The following is a 22017-nucleotide window of genomic DNA, read 5'->3' as shown; positions in this document are numbered from 1 at the left end:
GAAAGAGAAGTATGACTTTACATATATATATATATAAATGAAAAGCCAAAATCAAATACAGATTTTGATACACAAAAATAAGGACAAAAGTCATCAAATTTTGAAATAGAAATTTCTGACAGTTTGGTGTCATGTGAGGCTCCCAGTGGCCTCCCAAGTTACAACATTTTTCATATTCACTGTTAATTAAAAAAAAAACAATCAAGAGCTGTGAATCAGGAATTCACAATGACTTGAACAGAGGAGAAGCAAAAGGTTCAAAGTGTTACAAATATGCTATTTTCAGGCTAGCCTATGATCCAGGGTGTAATATCTTTCCCCATTCCATTCATGAATAACTTAGTTTATAGCTCTACTTGTTTCAAGTGATACTGATTAGTAATTCTCTCATGTCTCCTAGAAGCAGTCTGCTTAGATTAAGAATAATAAATAAATATAGAATATTATAAAGAATAATAAATAAAATAAAATAATAAAATATAAACAAAATAACATACATTTAACTGCAGACCATACTAGAAATAGACACAGTAAAGCTATAGTTCTCATCCTGTTGCAATTTTTTCCTTTTAAGATTAGTCACAGAGCAATTATTTACATCATGACACCTCACTAAGCTGCAATTTTTGCATTATTGCAATGTAATGAGACAGAAGAGGAGGAATTTCCAGCTGAAATAATGACTCAAGATGGGTGGATTTGCTTGATTCTTTTGCTCAAGATATCTCAGTAGAATTACTCTTTGAGTTTTAATGCTTTTATCTGTGAATGAAGTTCCATTTGCCCTTGCTAAAATTTATTAGCATGAGAGAAACATTTAGCCTAACATGGTAAATTTTTTTTCTCAATTACTCATAGAGCAAATGTATTTCAGATGTGTAAAGAGATAGCAGTTAACCAGACTTATTGACTCTTCACATAGGTAGATGGTAATTTTAAAATGTTTATATTTATAAATGCAATTGAGATCACTCAAATTTGTAACAATCCTACCGTACAATTATCATGAAGTTAGGTAACAGTGTCCTATGAGTCACACTGATATTGCAAAAGATAATGCTGAGACGCCTATACAATTTCTGAATTAAGGAACAAGTTATTAGAAAATCACTAAGTATTAAGTTTTCCATACTTTACATGTTAACAGATTCCCCTTAAACACTGTGCAGATACTATGAAAAATAGTTTTTTAAGTTGGAAAATGCATGTCTAACTCACATTTCCTGAAAGAAATTACACTGACATCTGTCAAGTTCTCTTTTGAACAAAATGTTGCTTGGGAAACACAAGCAAAGCATCTTCCATTGCTAGCTAACTCTTCTCATGCTATAAATCATCTTTTTACAAAACCTACAGACAGACCCCCATTCAGCCTTATGGTCCTAAGTCAACTTACATTTGTGATGTGTAGTTTCTGAATTATATAGTCTGGACACATTTTACTTTCGTTGATCTTCACAATAATGTCTCCATATGTTGCAGAGCCATTCTCCATTGATGGCCAGTACTGGGCACACTTGTTCTATGAAGATATGAAGTTAATTGGTGAGCAGAATGACTGCAAAATTGCAGACAGCAGAGAGGTAGAACAAAGTCTGATTTAAAATAGACAGTAACTTCATATCATTTTCCAGTTCCTCATAGGTCTTGTTCTCCCCTGAAAAGGCAGTCAATGCTTAGGATGTCACTGCCAAATAATTCCAAATATCTATGGAATTTAACTTGAAACAGAAAATGGGTAAAAATCTCATATACTAGGTGACAATGTGAACACCTCCATGCAGACCTTGCTGCTGTTTCCTGAAGGCTGTAGAGAAGTTTGTTGCTAATTCTATGGAGTCCTTTTCAACCTCCAGTGAAGAACTTTGCTCATGCTTGCTGATAAAACAACTCAGAAATGCTTTAAATCTGCATGCTGTCAACATTTTAATCTTTAAAAGCTATCAAAACTCCTCATGTTACCTTCCCTGCTCCATGTGGACTAAGGAACATAAGCAAGCCAGAAGCATCCAATTTTCCCAATTAATGGAAGGGAAAAGATAGTAGATATCAAAAAATATTATTAACTGAGGGCATTGGCAGGATATCAGAAGAGCCTAGACAGGGAAAAACGCAAATCATACATTTTTTTTGTCAAATCTACAAAAAGCCAGAATTCTACCCCGAGCCCTTTTCGGGATTTTACTTGGAAGCCCACCCTTTACTACTTACAGCTGTAAATAAAGCGACATTTCTGATAAGTGATAATTCCATATGGAAACACTGTTTTGGCATGCTATCCAACATAGGTTTTGACAAAGCCATAACAACAAAAAAATAGAAACAGAGGACTTAAGGAGAAAATGTAATTCACCACAGCATAGCAAACCATTCTGTTTTTAAACAAAAGAAGGATGGATGGATGGATGGATGGATGGATGGATGGATGGATGGATGGATGGATGGGCATTTCTCACCCTGTTTCCTTCCTCACAGCGAGTAACCATGACAATAATTGTTGCTTTCTGTTCCCAGATCATTCTCCAGAAATCATCCGTGGTTTCATCCTTGGGGCCTAGCGGAAGAAAATTTCTTTACTATGAGGATTACATGGCACTGGAACTGTGCCCAGGGAAGTTGTGGAGCCTCCTTTGCTGGAGATATTCAAAACCCACCTGGATGCTTTCCTGTGCAACCTGCTGTAGGGAACCTGCTTTAGCAGAGGGTTGGACTCAGTGATCTCCATACGACCATTCCAACCCCTATGATTCTGTGATTGTGTGATATTTCAAGGCATTTTTTCAGAGTACAGCTACTCAAAAGCTGCCTTGTTGATGTTAGCCTTGCAGTCTGAAAAGCTAAACAGATACCATGCAAATGACAGCCGCAGACTTGCTTTTATAAGGGCTGCTGCCATTAGGCTACATTTTAAAATTTTCATACATATTTTCAGTACATGGCTGTGAAATGTGAAAACTCCTGGTGTAAAGTTACGTATCATCACAAGTCTACTTCTGACATATTACTTGTTCACCTTCACAAAATTCTGTAAGTCAAAACTTACTGGAAGCGTTTTCTCATTAAATTTTAAAATGTCAAACTTTCAATTCCTCTTTAAATTTACTTTAAGTTTACTTTGTGACTACTCCCTAAAAAAAAGTGATTGAAAGAATAAAACAGATAATATAAGGTTAAACTTACCTTGTGCAGCAATATATTTTCTTGGTTCTTTGAAGCCCTATAAAAATGTACAATGTTATTCAACTTAAAAAAAAAAAAAAAAAAAAAAAAAAAAAAACACGAGCAATAAGATTTGTAACTTTAAAAACGAATTCCATATGCAACAGTCCAATAATCTCAAATACATTGTCAAGATGGGACGAACACACGAGCATATCTTCAAAGCTGTTTAAGACATGAAATGCACAGACTCAAAATTTCTTCAATAAGGCCTATAATTTTGTACAAGGAAAACTCACTCACATCAATATAACTTGCGTTGATATAGTCCGATCCTGGGTCTCCTGGAATCTCAGAGAGCTCAACACGGTTATGATCATCTGTTTAAATTATTTGAAACAAAATAATTATACTCTCACAAGGAACTGAGAAAAGAGGTACTAATACACCATGTAAAATCTGTAAAAATACTCACATGGAAGGATATCGATGTAACGATTTTTGTTCTGATTATGGCTCCTCTTGGCCTCCTTCATTGGAAATTTAGTGAAAATTCTTGGTATGCTCTGTAAATAACAATGTTTATTTAACTGCTAATCACATACTTCAAATAGCTTCTGTTTACAATCAAGCACATACAGAAGACATTTGGTACTGCTAAGAATCTGGAAGACAACATTCTGTTCCATACAACACTATTTCATATATTTCTTTCATTTATAATGGTCATGAAATTTATTTTCTTTCATTATATATCTCCACAATATTATGTATATCCCCAAGCCTACACAGTAAGAGAGACTAGACAAAATCTACCTCGACAAGCACTTTTGAATGAGATAATTTTTAAACTATGTATTTTATACTTTTGCTGAAAACCACCTCCAGAAAGGAAAGGGAAAACTGTAATATGATCTAGCAATGAGGAGAAGTTGGTAGCAAAATTAGCTGGAGCCTTATTTGACCTTCAATGAGAATTCACTCGGGTTTCTGTTCTTTGGGTTTTATTTGTAAGCAGTGCGTATACTTCAGAAATGCTCTTGAAAAGAATTCTTCCCACCACCTGGCCACAAATCTGTGGTATATTTCAAGCCAGTGACAAACCTGAAATTCATCCAAGAAAAGTCTTCCTTCATCAGCAATCTTCCTCTTGTACGTCTCCAACAATTTCTCTGAAGGTATTGGCTCTATGTTCAAAAGATGCCTTTCATCATCTTTAACTGTGTAAATATGTTGAACATTTATCTTTACTGGCTTTTAAAATACAAATTACATTTCAGCAAATGTGATTCTCAAACTGTCAGCTGTATTAACAAAAGGACAAACCCATTCATTTTAACTGAGCATGTTAATTTTTCATGAACTGGTGTCCCTCAGGCAATCTACAAGCAAACAGGTCCCAGGAATAACAGAACTTGCCTAACTCTGCTGTAGAATTGAGAATGCACCAGCAGGGCATGAGCGGGGCCTCTGCATGAACAGCGCTTTTGCAGGAAGTGGCGGCTGTCACACTTGGGTCACTGCAACAAACAGCCCAAAGACCCACCGTAGTTACGTGGGCGTTCTAATTGTTTATTGGCAGTGGTAAATTGAATTACTGTATAAACAGCCTGTTAACATTTCTCTTGAAATATAACAAGACATGTTGCCTATTTTTCCTAATTTTCTCTGACATATTCTCCATCGTATGAAAAAAATCTCATCGATTTCTTTAAACAATAATATAAGTCTGAACAAATGGATTTGAATATCGATAATGTATAACGTCCCATTTAATACGAGGGCTGCTCCAAAAGTAATGCCTCTTATTTCACAATGTTGGCCCATGATGTCAGAAGTGGATGATGGCGGTATGGCAGTACAATTTGGACCTTCCTACCAATATCCCATTACATGCTGTTGTTGTATGATGTCAGCAGAGGGGCAGTCTGACAAAATGGCATCTGACATGGAAATGTGTACAAAGCAAAGGTGTGTCACTGAATTCCTCCACGTGGAAACAATGGCACCCTTTGTAGCTGAGAATTTGCCCTCTCAAACAGTGTATTGTACTCCTTCTATCACAGAATCACAGAATGGCCAGGGTTGGAAGGGACCTCAAGGATCACGAATCCCCAACCCCCCTGCCACAGGCAGGGCCACCAACCTTCCCACCTAATGCTAGACCAGGCTGCCAAGAGCCCCATCCAATCTGGCCTTAAACACTTCCAGGGAAGGGGCATCCACAACCTCTCTGGGCAGCCTGTTCCAGTACCTCACCAGTCTCACTGTAAAGAATTTCCGCCTGACATCCAACCTAAATCTGCTGTCAACTTAAAACCATTTCCCCTCATCCTGCTGTTATCTACCCTTTCAAAGAGTTGATTCCCCTCCCCGCTGTAAGCTCCCTTTAGGTATTGAAATGCTGCAATGAGGTCACCCCGCAGCCTTCTTTTCTCCAGGCTGAACAAGCCCAGCTCCCTCAGCCTGTCCTCATAGGGGAGGTGCTCCAGTCCCCTGATCATCTTTGTGGCCCTCCTCTGGACCCTCCCCAACAGCTCCCTGTCTTTTTTGTACTGGGGGCTCCAGACCTGGACGCAGTACTCCAGATGGGGCCTCGCAAGAGCAGAGTAGAGGGGAACAATCACCTCCCTGTCCCTGCTGGCCACCCCTCTTTTGATGGAGCCCAGGATCCCATTTGCCTTCCGAGCCGCAAGGGCACACTGCTGGCTCATGTTAAGTTTTTCATCCATCAAGACCCCCAGGTCCTTCTCCACAGGGCTGCTCTCAAGGACCGCTCCTTCCAGTCTGTAGGGATGCCTGGGATTCCTCCGGCCCAAGTGCAAAACTCTGCACTTTGCCGTGTTGAACCTCATCAGGTTCACCCGGGCCCACCTTTCTAGCCTCTCGAGGTCCCTCTGAATGGCATCCCTTCCTTCAACCGTGTCGACCGCACCACTCAGCTTGATGTCGTCAGCAAACTTGCTGAGGGTGCACTCAATTTCACCATCGATGTCATTGATACAGATGTTAAAGATCACCGGTCCCAAGACAGACCCCTGGGGGACGCCACTCGTTACTGGCCTCCATCTGGACATGGAGCCATTGATGACCACCCTCTGTCTGCAGCCTTTCAACCAGTTGTGTCTGTTGTTGTTTCCATGAAAACATATAGGAGGCATTACTTTAGGAGTGGCCTATATATAATCAATTTTTCTGTGCTTAAATGCAATAAATGATTTTTTCTTGAAGCTCTCTAGTAGTCACTGATTTCATCTTTCCTCATAAGCTTTGAAATCCTGTACTAAAGGTTGCACACACTGTCTAGTTTCAGTCTCTGGAATTTGAAAGCCTTAAAAAATTTACAGTGATAAAGTACTGCTTTATGTTAAAATCCTTGCATTGAAGAAGGTAAATTGGGAAGGAAAATTCTAGGTGAAACAATATTTGATTCTGAAGTTGCTTTCAGAGTTGCAAATGTGATGACCATTGTCAGAGATAACAATTGTTTTTTCAATGAAATAATAAATAAGAGTGTTTCAAACTGATAAACTTGTAGTTCATTTAAGTATAAATAATTCTGAAACATATTTGAAATTCAATATTTCAATATATCAAAAACACTCAAGTTTTTGTTTTTTTTTCCTAAATTTCCCTGAATTAGGTTATATGATGCTAATACTTGCAATCTATATTTATAACCTAGAACGCAAACATTTCAAAACTGGCAGTAAGATATCTGACTTATTTTATTTCCATCTGTTAAATATGTAAAGATACTCACCTACAAGGCTGATGACTTCAGAAGAATTGCTGTAAGAGGCAAAAGAATCTGTAAAAGCTTTGACTGGTATGACACATATCTGATAACAGGTTAAATAAATGTAGTTTCGCACAGGAACACCAAGGCTTTTCAGTAACCAACAGACAGCATTACAAGCTCACTGTAAAACAAGAATGCTACAGCTGAGTCTGACAGCCCCTGGGCAGATGTGGTCAGGATCTCTGTTGTCCTGCACTGAGCACTTTGAAGGGGAAGAAACAAGGGAGCTTCATCACAAAATGTTACTGTTTGCACAATTCTGCCTTTATCACCAGTAGGTAACATCTTTAATTTATTGACTGGAGTGACTTCTCACACCATCTTTGTTCCTCTTGTTAAATATGTGTCAGAAAACTTACACATATGTAAAATATAAAATTAAATAATTATAAAATTAAGTACTAAAACAACACAGAACTCAACCTCTTCTAGAGTCATATAGGTGAAAATTGATTTTGCTTTGTATTAGAAAAGTTTGAGTCTGAGGAAGAGCAGCACCCTGCCCTCCTCCTGGAAAAAGAATAGATGAGAGGATCTAGAAGAGATGAACTCCCTGGTTTTACTGTGGCTTGAAGGCTGAGAGATTTTGAAGAAACTGTTCTAGGTCCTCCTTCTGTGCCAGCAGTAAATGTCCCTCACGTGTTGCACAGCAGAAGCAGCAGTCAGCCTGGTGTTCTAGCACAGTTCTAAGGGAAGGCAATAGCTGTCCTGTCCCAATACACCATCCTACAGACCTGTCAAGTCAACCCAGAGATGGCTGTAATAAACAATTTCTCTGAGATGGGTGAATCCAATTTCAAAACAGTCCCAAAAAACTGTGTATCATTTCCAATACTTTTAATTGAAATCACTTAGGAGAGGTATTCCAGATAACTTGCGAATATTTTTCACAAACATAGTGACAGGCATTTTCTTCTAGCAGATTAGTCCCTCCATGTTTCAGATAAAAAGGTACACCAGGGAGATTTTAATTCTCTCTCACATTGCCAGAAAAGGCAACAAGAGGAATTCTGAGTTTCTTTTGAAAGGATGAAAAGATGAATGGATGACTGTGCCAAGGATTAGTGAAATATGAGACCTCTAACACTTCTGCACTACTGCTTGTGAAATATCGTTGAAAAACAGAAAAGAAAAATAAAATATTTTTTAAGAAAGGGAGAGAAATACGAAGCTTACCTAAGCTTTTTTTGGTGAAGGTCATAGATTTTATACAGAACCAATAGTAAAGCAATTGATGTCACAACAATCAAGAACACCAAGAATATAATCAGGGCCCTTGAGTTATCTAGAGACAGGCAAAGAATAAATACATTATTCGTCAGATAAATAATTAACAGTATATACATTTCCTATTTTTCCTCTTCTTGATTTTAAAAAGTATGTACACAAACCAGGGCAAGTTTTTTTGTGTGTGTGCATAAACAACTAAGTACTTTTAAATATTAAGTTTAGGTTTGTTATTCCAAGGTCAAAAAATGTTAAGCTCACAGAAAAGGAGGGAACAATTTCTTTCTTATTATGAAAACTTTCACTGTAGTCCTCCATGTCCACCTGTCAAAATGCCAAAGCTCACCAGCCTGGCACAGCCCTGGTCTGCACGCTGTGCTCACTGAGCGTGTGAGCGGTGGGAATGGGGGACCTCATCTCCAGGGCTGCAGCAGCTCCAGCAGCAAGTGCAGCCTGCCCTCTGTACGATGGCCCATGCTATCATCATTTGCTCACTACACAAATAGACGTATGAAGTCTTTGGTAGTTGGTCAGAAAAAGTTCCTTTCCTCAACTGAGCTCTTAATTCAACTCTTTTTATTCTTTTCTTTTCTTTTTTTTATTTTCTTTTTAATGACGGCACTTGTGAGCTGACCAAGACATTTTAGTAACAGATATTCTTCAAATGAAAAAGTCATTTATCCCATTTATCCAATTCCTGTAATCCAACCATCATTTTGAATTGAATTCAAAACAGGATTTCTCACATGGGAGATCAGTTCCCTATGCCTCTGACGGTTAATTAGGCTTCTCTGACAGACATGAAAGTACATCTCCCAAAAAGATGCAATAGGAAAAGTCTTCCATGTAAATAAGTTACTTTAGTTAAGTAATATATAAAGTTCTTCTTTATTTATATCTCGTCTACTATACTTTTCATGCCTATGATACTTTAACTTTCTTAAAATATTTAGAGTTGTACACACACAGTCCATGGGAGTGGGGATTCCCTCACAAAACACAGCTCTTGGAACACAACATCTGAATGCAGGAAAATAATTTTGAAGTGAACAATTTAAGTCAGATGAATGAATTTCTAAACACATGCATGAGGAAGCCACGGCTAAGTAGGTATTCTGAGTTGTGTTTGATGACTTGTTAACATGGTCTTTTACATTAATGTTGAAGAAGGACATTTATTTTTTTTTAATGCAGTTAATTATTACCTATACAAACAGGCAGATTGTAACAGAATTCAGAATTTACACCATTACTCCATATTATGCTTAAGTCAAAAAGTTAAGATGCTGTATGTTTTTACTTACATCTGGTATATATTTCCTCACTTACTGAGTCTCCTGTATATATTCCATTAAACACAGAGATCTGCATACACGGGTGAGAATAATAAAAATGTTAAGATACATCAAGTAAAAATGCTTGCATAAATTCTTTTAAAATATATATATTTCAAATATATCTATTTTCAATGAATATCAATCTCACTGAAAGCCTGTTAGAGTGCATCTCATGTTTTCAGCTAAGTTACAGCGAGATCTTGATCCAGAAGTAACTGTTTAACTGAATAGCAACATTAATGAAATAGAAGACATTTTACAAAGTCAAAGACAGATGCATCTACAAATATATTCTTTCTCTAATCAAATCTCTCAAATCTGAAAGAGAAACCAAATGATGTGCAATGAAGTGTCATTATTTTATTTGCTTCAATACCAAATACATAAATAGTAAACTGATAAGGTTATTTCTAAGCCAATTACTGTACTGGAATTTATTCATAAAAGGTTAAATTACAAAAGTCAAAGACAACTGTTAAAAAAGTTGCTTTCCAGAAATATTAACTTGTGATTACTTTAACTGTTAAATAAAATACCAGCTTTGTTCAGATATGTTCATGTCTTTTATTCTATTGTACATTTTCTTTCATTTTCTTTATAGAAAGTCCTTCTCTCTGTCCCAAGCTTGTACATTGCATGCTGTTAGAACCTACATGGAGTAGCAGATAAGGGCTTAATTGATACAGCTAGAAACATATGCAGAGACATGTCATTTCATAAGTAACATCTACTAGTTTACATCTCCTGTCTGCAGATCCATAGATGATCTCCACCACCAGATTTGCCTCTTTCTCTAAAATCAAGTATAATGCACCTAAACAACATAAATATAGGAGTTTTGCTTTATATTTAGCTTAATAAGCTTACTTACCTTAAAGGTATATTTTGTCAAGTAAGAGAGATCTTTTATTGTAAAATTGCACCCATTCTTACTCTTTCTGTCACCCTTCTCGCTGCTGGAATTCCAAGACAATTCAAATTTTGTTTCATTTCCATACACTTTTTGACTTCTGCATTCAACTTTCACAGTATTATCAGCCAGCAATTTTAGTTTGAAGCCAGTCACTTTCTCTGGTTCTGTTTGTAAAAGACGTGTTACTGGATCCATTCTCATCATTTCAAACCAAACATTTTAACAGTATGTGTTCATGTCTACTTGTTATAGCCACTCTTAACAATGTTATGCAATTTCTTCCTTAAAAATCACTGTCCCAATTTAACAAGATGAAAAAAAAAAACAATTTGGGAAATCAATTTGGCCTTATCTGAACTGAGAAAGCTATCAAAGGGAACTGAGATTGCTGGGAGGAACAGAGCTCCACTGGAAGTTGGGCTGCACAGATAATAATATGGCAACTATCTTTTACTTCTGACGTCACTTATCCATTCGAGGAACGTAGGACAACAGACAAAACATGGGAACAAACAAAGTTTACAGCCTGAGCACATAGGTTTCAAAACTGATGTGGAAAAGTACTAGTTGGATTCAAGTGTCAAACTGTCCTAAAACACTTAAAACTTTTTACTTTTTAATTCTAACACATCTACTAAGTCTAATCTATGTTTTCTACCTTTAATTTTGCATTATGCTGCAAAAGATATAAGAATGGGACACAGCCCAAGGGACCTTTCAGTGGCTGTTAAAGCCTCAGAATGCAGTAAATAACCATCCACATAAGGCTTTATTAGCCACACTGCCATGGAAATTTTCTTCAAAAATCACTCCAAGTTGCAAACCAGTACACTAAGAAGTATAAATATGCAATTGTTTTTTCTTCATATGGAGAGTTAAGGTGTGTGAAGCTTTATGAGCAGACTGAATTTCATCTGGGGGGCAGCAGGACACACTGCTTCGCTGGATGGGCTGTGGTTCCTGATTCACTTTTATCCACAGGGCACATTTTGGAGTTTCAGAATGCTGCTAAAAGAACTAGGACAAGGAGAAAGCAAACATTTCTTGTGGGAATGTGTGTGTTGAAGATGTAAAAATGTTTCCCAAATTGTAGCTTTTTCTATTCCCAAGGAGCTGTGCTCTAATGACATATTCGCCTGTTCAGGAAACCAAAAAAACTCTCACAATATCTGCTTGATCATGTTATCATCTGTTGTAGCAGCTGGAGAAGGGTTAGTGCCATAAATTTGTGAAAACAATCAAATTCTAGTTTGCATGAATAATACAGGAACTTTTTTTCCTAGACTTTTAAATATATCATGGACCATAATCTCTACCTGATATATTAAAATATGACTGGAGCCCAAGAGAGTAGGGGCTCCAAAATACAGAAGTTTTGAAACTGGATTATTTTAATTTAAACAAACAAATGACTAAATAAATTATGATCAACCTATAATTAGGACTGTTTAAAAAATAAAGTCATTTTTCAGTTTTTGTTAAGTCTCAGATCAAACACATTACAGAATCACAGAATCACAGAATGCCCAGGGTTGGAAGGGACCTTGAGGATCATGAATCCCCAACCCCCCTGCCACAGGCAGGGCCACCAACCTTCCCACCTAATGCTAGACCAGGCTGCCAAGGGCCCCATCCAATCTGGCCTTAAACACTTCCAGGGAAGGGGCATCCACAACCTCTCTGGGCAGCCTGTTCCAGTACCTCACCAGTCTCACTGTAAAGAATTTCCGCCTGACATCCAACCTAAATCTGCTCTCTGTCAACTTAAAACCATTTCCCCTCATCCTGCTGTTATCTACCCTTTCAAAGAGTTGATTCCCCTCCCCGCTGTAAGCTCCCTTTAGGTATTGAAATGCTGCAATGAGGTCACCCCGCAGCCTTCTTTTCTCCAGGCTGAACAAGCCCAGCTCCCTCAGCCTGTCCTCATAGGGGAGGTGCTCCAGCCCCCTGATCATCTTTGTGGCCCTCCTCTGGACCCTCCCCAGCAGCTCCCTGTCTTTCTTGTACTGGGGGCTCCACACTTGGACGCAGTACTCCAGATGGGGCCTCGCAAGAGCAGAGTAGAGGGGAACAATCACCTCCCTGTCCCTGCTGGCCACCCCTCTTTTGATGGAGCCCAGGATCCCATTTGCCTTCCGAGCCGCAAGGGCACACTGCTGGCTCATGTTAAGTTTTTCATCCATCAAGACCCCCAGGTCCTTCTCCACAGGGCTGCTCTCAAGGACCGCTCCTTCCAGTCTGTAGGGATTCCTCTGGCCCAAGTGCAAAACTCTGCACTTTGCTGTGTTGAACCTCATCAGGTTCACCCGGGCCCACCTTTCTAGCCTCTCGAGGTCCCTCTGAATGGCATCCCTTCCTTCAACCATGCTGACCGCACCACTCAGCTTGGTGTCGTCAGCAAACTTGCTGAGGGTGCACTCGATTCCGTAACTTTCCGTAACTTCCGTAACTTACAATATCAATCAATTCATTCATCAGTATTTGTTGATGTTGTTTTATCCCTATGGGACTTCAAGTGATAATTTTGATCTTCATATTCTTATACGTATAAGCTAAAATTTGTTATCAAAATGACCCTGAGTAACAGAGAGATTCCAGTGTTTTCATGAATAATACGCAAAACTGGATGCAAAGCTCTCAACATTCCAAAGAGGGATAGAATTTGAATTCAAAAGAATAGCCTGCCTGAAATATTTCCCAAAAACCTCCAGAAACACATTAATAAAAACAGCAGTCAGGTTTGGTGATATTCACAAAGCAACAAGAACAATAGCAAAAAACAAACAAAAACAAACATGCATACACAAAAAAGCACACCTATTTAAGCTGCTGTAACAACACTAGCACAAAAATAATATTTTATTTTTCACTTTAAAGTATTTTTTCAGTGCAGCCAGAGGAAATATTAATTTTGTATTCCATCAGGTTAGGTGGCACTCGTATGCCACGCCTTCAGTTCTGGGCTCAGTTTTGAGCCCCGGGAGAAAAAAAACAATCAACCCAACACCACCAATAAAACAGGAAGCAGTAATGTCTACATTAACCCTTGTTTCCATCAGGAAATATATTCAAAATCTGGTAGGAAGGGTTCTTCTGTTCTTCTTGTCATAAATTTCAAATGAATGCAATTAAAAAAAAAAGAATCTAGTATGGATATCAATATTAAATGTTTAATTAGAAATCATATTAAATAATCAAAAATGAAATACTGCTGATATAAATGTTAGTAAAAATAATAACGTTAATAATTTTATGGGGGAATAGTAGTAACATATATAAAATTGCAATTAAGTACAATAAGAAATGACATACTTCCTGTGTTAGCGTCAGCCTTGTTTGCAACAATTAGCAAATGAGACTTACTTGCTGGTTTCGTTTTAAAGACGACTTCCGCTACTTCTCCCGAAATGTTTTTATTCCCATACTTGCTCTTTTTATATGCTTTTACAGACACAGAGCCATAGGTATAAGGTTCTAAACGATCACAAGTAAAGTTGGTCTGATTCACGATAGCCGTTTCTTAAAAAAATAAAAAAATAAAAAAATAAAAATTAAGATTTATGCATGTGATCTCTTGCAACTCATCAGAGTTATGCAAATCTACTGCTGTGTGCTTCCATTTTAATTACTATCTAAATTTGACATATATTTTCTGAAATAACATATCAGGCTCTTTCTTTTCAGAACGTCATTTTCCAGCATGTTTCTTATTTTGAAGAAAAGCTCAGACAGAATGTATGGTCCCAGTATAATAGGGACAGACACATCCATCTAAACGTAACATAGTCTAAAACAGCATAGAAGAAGGGAGTGAGAAGAATGTGAATTTACTTGTCTAAACATATATATGCAATCCCATACTTAGCACCCCTCACTTTTACATATATTATTTTTACATAGAAGGCAGCTCCATTTTTTGCACTTTCCACCATTTCAGTAAGCAATGTCAAATCTGTGGTCCTTCTTAAAAGTTCAATTCTGTACATCATCCTTGAAGGAATAAACAGGTTCAGTGCTGTTTTAGGACAACCTACCCACAAAGGATCTTAACCTTTCTATAGAAAATTTTTCCCTAGGGAAAAATAAAAATAAAAATTATTCCACTTTCTCACAAATTTCTGATTTGTTATAAATTAGAATTCTAAATAGGAATATATCTCCTCAGTAAATATATTAACAAGAGAGTACTGTGCTAAAAACTTATCAGGTAACTGATCCTATTGGCACGTTTTTATTGCAAGACACATGAGAACTGAAGTGTGACAGAGTGACGTCCTGAAATGACAAAATGATAAAATATACCACATTGTTGAAGTGGAGCAACTCAACTCCAAGAAATGTTAAAAAATGTTTGTTCAAAAAATATGTTTAATTGTTTTTACTGGACAGGTTTAAGAAATACATTTGGAAAATGCATAATGCTCAGTGCTTTGTAAATATTAAAATATGTATGCAATTATTCTATAACAAAGGGGCAATACTTACTTTCAGCAGTGTTATTGCATATCACAAAATAGCCATCTATATGTTTTTCTGATGTGTTGGTAGGTTTTATCCAGGTAACTGTTACATTTCTGGCAGTAGGATGTGACCTAAGCCTTTCTGGTGCTTTTGGAGCTGTTTGAAAAAAATGTGATGGGAAGAAAAAGTTTGAATGAAAATGCAAAATACTCCTTTTTATATCTACTTTGATTAAATTAAATTTCATTAGACAGTACACAAGATACCAATGTTATTTAACATTTTGCATAGCACATTTCATTCAGAGAAATTATACATAATTATAAAGAGTACATACAAAATCATAAAAATCAGAGAAATTTCATAAATTTATTAAATTTGAGACACAGATGAATACAGCAACATCATATATTACTAAAATTTTCCAACACTTCCAGTTAAAATGAAATATTTTAAATTCCTTATAATTTTAATCATATATATATATTTTTAATCCTGAAATTTTCTTTACAGGTTACATGTTTTAGGGTGATTTTCTTTTTAATTCAGAAAATAAAGCTAAACCATTTAGCCATCTCTGAGGGCAATGCTGTAGAAAAACATATCATTTTCTCTAGAGACATTTTTTGCAATTATTCTATCACATCTTTCTTCAAAAGCCAGAATTCAACTCTTGTTTTTGGCTAGGCCTACACCTTCAGGTGCTGGGCAGCCTGGTCTAGTGGTTGGCAACCCTGCCCACGGCAGGGGATTTGAAACTAGATGATCTTTAAGGTCCCCTTCATCCCAAGCAATTCTATGATATGATTCTATGATTCAATGAAACTTGCTTATATTAAGCTAACTTCTCTCCCTTAAAAAACCAAAAAGTTAATCTCTGAGAGGAGCGAATGGCTTCAGACTGCAGGTCTGAGCCAGGAGCTGGAAAAGGAAAAGACAATTGTGACTATGGTCAAGAAATACATAGGACAGGAGATGGGGTGGCAGGAGCTGGCAGAGAACCTGAGACTGGCTGAGCATGATGTCAAACAAATATCTTCATCCTCAGGAAAAGAGTGGAATTCATAATGGGTTTTTCTAGAAATATATGGAACATAAAGCAAAAATAAGCATTATACTTACCATCATAATCCGTGGTTATTGTTATATCTTTGGTGAAGTTCTTTTCAAAAAAATGTACTGTAACACTGCAGATGTACTCACTGTCCGATGATAAAGACTTTATCAATACAGAGTCATTAATTAAATTCCATGTGTATTTTGAACTTGGATTATCTGTGGACACAAAAATGTCTTATAAATATTTTTCACAACTCTAAAAGTACATAATATCATTTTAAATGAGATTCGCTCTTCTGCATTTAATCAATATAATATCTAGAAAACTACAGAAGTACCTCAAACAGAAAAGTATACAAGCTCATCTGATGACTGAGTTCTATGTGCTTTTATATCAATTCAGTTTGCATAGATCTTTACTTTTCATCACTAACACACATATGATTTGACTTTCCAACAGCTTAAGTATAGAAATAAAGCAACTCATGGCAGAAACCTGAAGAGTCGCAGCTGAGTCAAAGCTCACCCATCACCATCTTCAGCTCCCTCAAGTGCAAAACCTAATCCCAGGACACTGAAATCATAGACTTCATTCTGAGTTGGAAGGGGTGAGGATCATGGAGTCCAATTCCAGTGCAAAATAAAAAACCATATATCTAAGAGCACTGTTGAAACACTTATTGAACACCAGCAGACTTGGGAAAGCGACCATTTCCCTGAAGAACTGTTGAAGTGTTTGGCTATCTTGTCTGAGGAGAACTTTTACCATCAACTAAAACCTGCAGATCTCTGTACATAGAGCTGCACTGTAGCAGTTTGTTCCCCAGACTATATGAGCTTGCAAGATTACAGAGTTCCAAGTGCAGAATCCAGCATTTGCTCTTGTTAAATTTCAAAGTTAGTGACTGCCCAGCACTCTATTCTATCAAGATCTCTGTGGAAGGCAGCTCTACCACTATGGGAAGCAACAGCTCTTCCCTATTTAGTATCATCTTCAAACTCAGCCTGCACTCAATGCTTGTGTCCAGATCATTGATAAAAACACTGAAGAGAACATTCATCATACATTTTTCTGGGACGTGAGGATATATCCAGCATATCTTCTGCATAACATCAGTTGCCACTGAACCAATGTTTCCTCAGACTCCAGAGCTGGCAAACTCCAAGACCAGAGTGCCTAAACTGTCACTGTACGGGAGCCTGCAGAGCCAGCTGCCTAGGCAGTTGCAAGGAAGCAGCTCACAGCAGACACTCAGGTCTCTAAGCTCACTCTTTTCTTTCAGGCCATCAAGCAGGAGCTCAAAAGCTTCTTATGTCTGCAATTTGTGAAGCCGGTAATCTCAGAAGTGAGCTTTCTGGGCTTGAATGTCCTGCAGGGCACTCGAACCTCAGAGGGTAGTCTCTGACCCGCTGACCTCAGAAATTCTGAGCAACTCTTCCCTCACACCAATACAAATAATTTAAATCTGCCAGACTCATCCAAAAACAACATCTATGTTGCTTAAAAAATAATAAAAAACGATCAGCATTTAAAATATGTTAGATGTATCTTACTTGTTTTGCAGCTAACAGTCAATTTATCACAGGCATTTTTGCAATCTCCACATAAGGAATTTAAATGCAGCGTTGCAGAGCTGTTTCCAATGTTCGAGGCATAAAAAGTATACCTATTTTCATCTAGAAAAGATTAATATTAATTATCACTATATAATAGTTATATATATTGACCTGTTATTTTACATTTATTTGTTCCACAACATGAAGATACAATTAGCAAAGAATAATATGCAAAGAATTTAACAAGAAGCTGAAATTGAAAATTAAAAGGTGTTCATGAAATAAAAGACATGTTGGCATTCAAATAAAAAAATGAAACTTTTAATCCATCAAAAATAATATCTTTAATGAACAAAACCTCAAGCATAAGTAATAGCTCAGTACTCAGTGGCCTTGTTACTGCTAGCCATGCTGCATGTGGCCAACACAGATGAAGTTCATTTTTTACATTTACAATAAAAAAGTTACATTTTTTTACATGAAAACCTCTGTCAGTCTCTGAAAAGACAACAATAGATTAGAAAGACTATTACACAGCTGAACTACCATATGCCAAAAAAACAAAATAAAAAAATTAAAGAAGAAACTACTAAAACCCATATACACCTACCAGGTGGAATAGTAAGAGACATGTTGGTGCAACTAGCAGATTTAACTGTATATCTTCGGCACCTCTTAAGCACGGCTCTGTTGTTGCTGGCACTCACTTGTGAGATCTCCTCATCTCCCTCCCAAATAGAATAGTTTCTGTTTTCTTTGAGATTCTTTAGCGTAACTTCAGCTGAGTTATTCTTGTCTACTATAATCACGTCATCAATATTATTCTCTAAAAGAAAAGGAAAAAATAGTCAACCATAATTTTATGACAATTTTTCAGAAGTATTAAATGTTTTCTTGGCACCCACAGCATCATACTTGTTTTAAGAATTAGTTGCTTTTTTATACTTCATTTTCATTTTTATATAACTTCTACTTTAAAAATAGTTTAGTTAAAACAGAAAATTTACTTAGGAAAATACTCTTTTAAATCATTCTCTAGTAAGGAAACCTAAAGAATTTAAAAGATTAACATTCTGGAACCATTTTTTTTTATTATTTAAAGCATCAATTGAAAGATAAATATTTTATTTTGACACATTGAATCAATTGCTTGAAGAGAAATTTAAGATCTTCTTGTTCAAAACACTTCATAGCTATCTAGTAAATAATAAAAGCCAGTCCTGAAAATCAGAGAGTGGAGTTATTTCAGAAAGAGAGAAATCAACATCCAAGCTTTGGATTTACTATAGCTACGAATTGCGTTTTGCAGCATGTGATTACTGGCGTGATGGGGGAAAATTAGAGAGGGCCTTGTGAAACGAACAAGGTTCTTCCATAGCCCTGAACAGCCTAGTACAAGGGCAGTACAGCAGCACTATGAATGGAGATGAGAAGCCAGAAGAGTTAATAACTTCAGTGCCCATCTTCCAGAAATGCAAGACAGCTCAGATGGTAACTGATTGCTTTTGTGATTAGCTTTCTTTGAGTTTAACAATTTGCTCAACCAGTATGGCTGAGATAAATAAGGGGCTTCTTTCTTACCACAAGGTTCTTCTGTTGTTGTAGTACTTTCTGTAAGAAAAGAAAAAAAAATGAAGGTATGCTTCTCACAGAGCATTAGAGGAGTACAACTGATAATGCTCAAAACTCTTCAATACATTAGAAATATCGTAACTCTACTCACATCTAAAAAAGGGAAGAAAATATCAACTACCTACACACTTCTCTTAGACAGTTCTTTTAAAGATGCATGCTTCACCATCTTCAAATGGTGTCAAACTGCTTCTTTACAACGTTACTCCATACAAAGTTATACCAGAATATTCCAAATTCACTCATTCTCTGTGATATAATGAGTTATAACAGCATCCCAAAATACATACACTACGTAATGCCTAACTGACAGTTTCTAATATCACTAAAGAAACAAAATTAACCTACTTTATGCATAGCTACTCTTTCTGAAAACAGATTCATTCAACATTACACACTAATTTACAATTATTTTTATACTGGAATATCCATAAAAGGAATTAAGAACCAGTGCATAGGAAATCTGTACAGAAGCTCAAACAAAGAATTTCATCCTACAACCAATTATTTAAAATGCACTAAGGTAAAAGTATTATCCAAAGATAATCTGAAGAAATCTGAACTGAAATCTGAAGAAAGGCCCTGGAGTTGTGTCCCTCCAGCACTGGAACCAGCTGGCTGAGCAGCACCCTTGCTATTCTTCATTCACTCAGCAAATAGTATATCTCGTGTCTTGTGCTATTAATAATATTGCTTAAACAAACAAACAAAAGCCCCTGAAGTTTAATGCAGCTGTATTCCTAAAGTTTGATTTTAAATAAATCAGGATTATTTCTCTCATTCTAACACATTTTCTGTGCTTGCAGTATCATAATTGTGACAGCTGTGTGCAAGTTTGTCACCTATTGTGCTAGTGAGGATGGTCTCAGTGATTGTTGGCATGTTGACTGTGGTGGTGCTGTGCAAGGATGTTGAACTGTAATAATCTGTAAGGGAATAAACAACACATCAGCATTTAAGAAGTAAAATTGACTATTACATATGGCTACGTCACCAGTAATATCATACACTATACTCCATCCTCCCCCTTTTTTTGTGTGTGTTTTTTTTTAAATCCAGAGTTTTTCTAAGTTAGAGAAGAGTGCTTAAGGTATCGTGCTAATTTATCCAATAAAAGAAAGGAAACTTTAAGGAATATACCATTTAAAAATGAATTTTGCCACGGAAGGAGACCATTCTTTCTGTTGCTTTTTTTTTAATGCATAATCCAGGATAGAGTCAATAGAATAGAGTACAATAAAAACAGCTTCAATGCCTGTGAACAAGGAACTACGGTACAGTGCTGTGTTCTTACAATAATACACAACTATGAATAGTGCTCGTGCTTCTTCAGAAACAATAATCCAGTTGGGTTTATTTGGCAGATAAGATACATTGCTCATGATGTTACTTACTGTTAGTATTTATCCCATTGCTTACAAACCACTGACAAGTTCCTCTTTTCTCTTAGGTCCATTTGTGTGGTTCTTGCTTTGACAGCAGCCTCATTCACCAGAGTTACAATACTACTGACATGACTGCAAGACTTTTCCATTAGATACCAGATCCCAAATACAATTGGGCTCTTGCCGCTATGCTGAATTGCGAGTGCCTGTTCTATCTGATAAACCACATGGTGGAAAAAGTTACCCTGAGGTCAAATAACTCTGTTTTTCCCTATAGCTCTGAGGGCATTGCATGGCACCTGAAAGAAGTAAGCAAACCTGATGCAGTCTGATGAAAGGCAGTGAGAGTGAGTGTGGTGAGGGCAACAGGGCTGCTATGCTGCGAGTGGCCGAGTCCCGTGGTCGGACCGGAGCCTGTGTGCGTGGAGAGGTGTGTGCTGGCTGCGGGAGAGGCACCTGTGGTGAAAGGTACAGCGTCAAATGCTTTGGAGACATTAACTCGAGGAGAGACACAAAGCTGCACACAGCTCTGCTGAGGCAATGTGAACTTGGTAGGAATCAAAGATACCGTGCATGTGCAAGGCTTACGGTGCTGGGGGGAGCAGGAGGCAACTGAATATCCTGCAACATAATCCATTATGGCACTGGTTGCACATCTTCATAATATATGCTGAGTTTAAATATTCTCAAGTACATCACTCAAAAGCAGACTTGTTTGATATTCTACCCTCTTAACAAAGCATATTTCATTTCACCAGGCTGAATGAAAAGGCATTACACAAGACAACAGTGAGCAGGAAAAGGGAAGAAACCATAAGAAAAAAGGGGTCAACAAAGTTCTGTAATTTAAATTAAACACTGCTTACCTGTTGCTGCTGGCTGAACTCCTTAAGAAGAGAGAGAAACAAAAATGTAAATCACACTTTCAATGAATCATACTTAGTCACACAACAAAAATAATAATAAAAAAGAATAAGTCATCTCTCCTATCAGCTGAGCTCTCCCTAGGGAATTACTCATTCTAAAGTAACATTTAAAGGTATGTAGCAACAACAAGGACCCCAAAACATCAAGCATATAGTGTATGAACTGATACTATTCACATTAAAGTTCCATTTTCTTGAGTCTTTAGGGAGCCTGTGCCAAGCAGCCTAAGGGATTGTCATAGCTTCAAGGAAGGCTGTGATGGATGCCAGCTCAGCTGAAACAGAAGAGCAGCAGTGCCACGGTCCCGATTTCATGGTTACCTGCAGTGGTGCTTGGAGGTGAGAATGATGTGGAGCGTGTAGGTGTAGGTAACGCAGAGGAGAGAGAGCTGGCAGAGGTCAGATTATCATTTCCTTCTGCGCAGTGAGAAAAAGATATCATCAAGTGAGAAATGCATGAAGGTGAGAAGCTATCTACATTAGAAGAAGACTGGAAGTTTGTATGGCTTTCTCTAAGTAACATTTCTTAGGACAGATGATACTGGACAGTACTTAAATG

General features: G+C 37.2%; 1 protein-coding gene across 7 annotated transcripts in view; it reads right to left on the bottom strand.

The window, feature by feature from the left end:
* PTPRC (protein tyrosine phosphatase receptor type C) overlaps window positions 1-22017 on the bottom strand; it is a 60830-nt gene that overhangs the window by 8800 nt on the left and 30013 nt on the right. Inside the window, exons 3-22 of one of the 7 annotated variants that reach the window (XM_031595815.2) lie at window positions 21780-21875; window positions 21399-21419; window positions 20851-20988; window positions 19990-20073; window positions 19097-19126; window positions 18126-18341; window positions 17513-17635; window positions 16022-16174; window positions 14924-15055; window positions 13802-13957; window positions 10397-10602; window positions 9493-9553; window positions 8138-8246; window positions 6923-6951; window positions 4264-4379; window positions 3635-3725; window positions 3463-3539; window positions 3181-3217; window positions 2457-2554; window positions 1397-1522 (exon numbers count right to left, since the gene is read on the bottom strand). In XM_031595815.2, the coding sequence (XP_031451675.2) occupies window positions 1397-1522; window positions 2457-2554; window positions 3181-3217; window positions 3463-3539; window positions 3635-3725; window positions 4264-4379; window positions 6923-6951; window positions 8138-8246; window positions 9493-9553; window positions 10397-10602; window positions 13802-13957; window positions 14924-15055; window positions 16022-16174; window positions 17513-17635; window positions 18126-18341; window positions 19097-19126; window positions 19990-20073; window positions 20851-20988; window positions 21399-21419; window positions 21780-21875 (2099 nt within the window). The remainder of the gene's footprint in view (window positions 1-1396; window positions 1523-2456; window positions 2555-3180; window positions 3218-3462; window positions 3540-3634; window positions 3726-4263; window positions 4380-6922; window positions 6952-8137; window positions 8247-9492; window positions 9554-10396; window positions 10603-13801; window positions 13958-14923; window positions 15056-16021; window positions 16175-17512; window positions 17636-18125; window positions 18342-19096; window positions 19127-19989; window positions 20074-20850; window positions 20989-21398; window positions 21420-21779; window positions 21876-22017) is intronic. The other 6 variants (XM_090146148.1, XM_031595818.2, XM_031595817.2 and 3 more) reach the window with 6 other exon arrangements.

Source organism: Phasianus colchicus, chromosome 9 (genome assembly GCF_987193195.1).
Source record: "Phasianus colchicus chromosome 9, bPhaCol1.hap1.1, whole genome shotgun sequence".
Taxonomy (NCBI): Eukaryota; Metazoa; Chordata; class Aves; order Galliformes; family Phasianidae; genus Phasianus; species Phasianus colchicus.
Note: the sequence above shows the minus strand (reverse complement) of the source record. Positions and strands in the feature narration are given on the sequence as shown.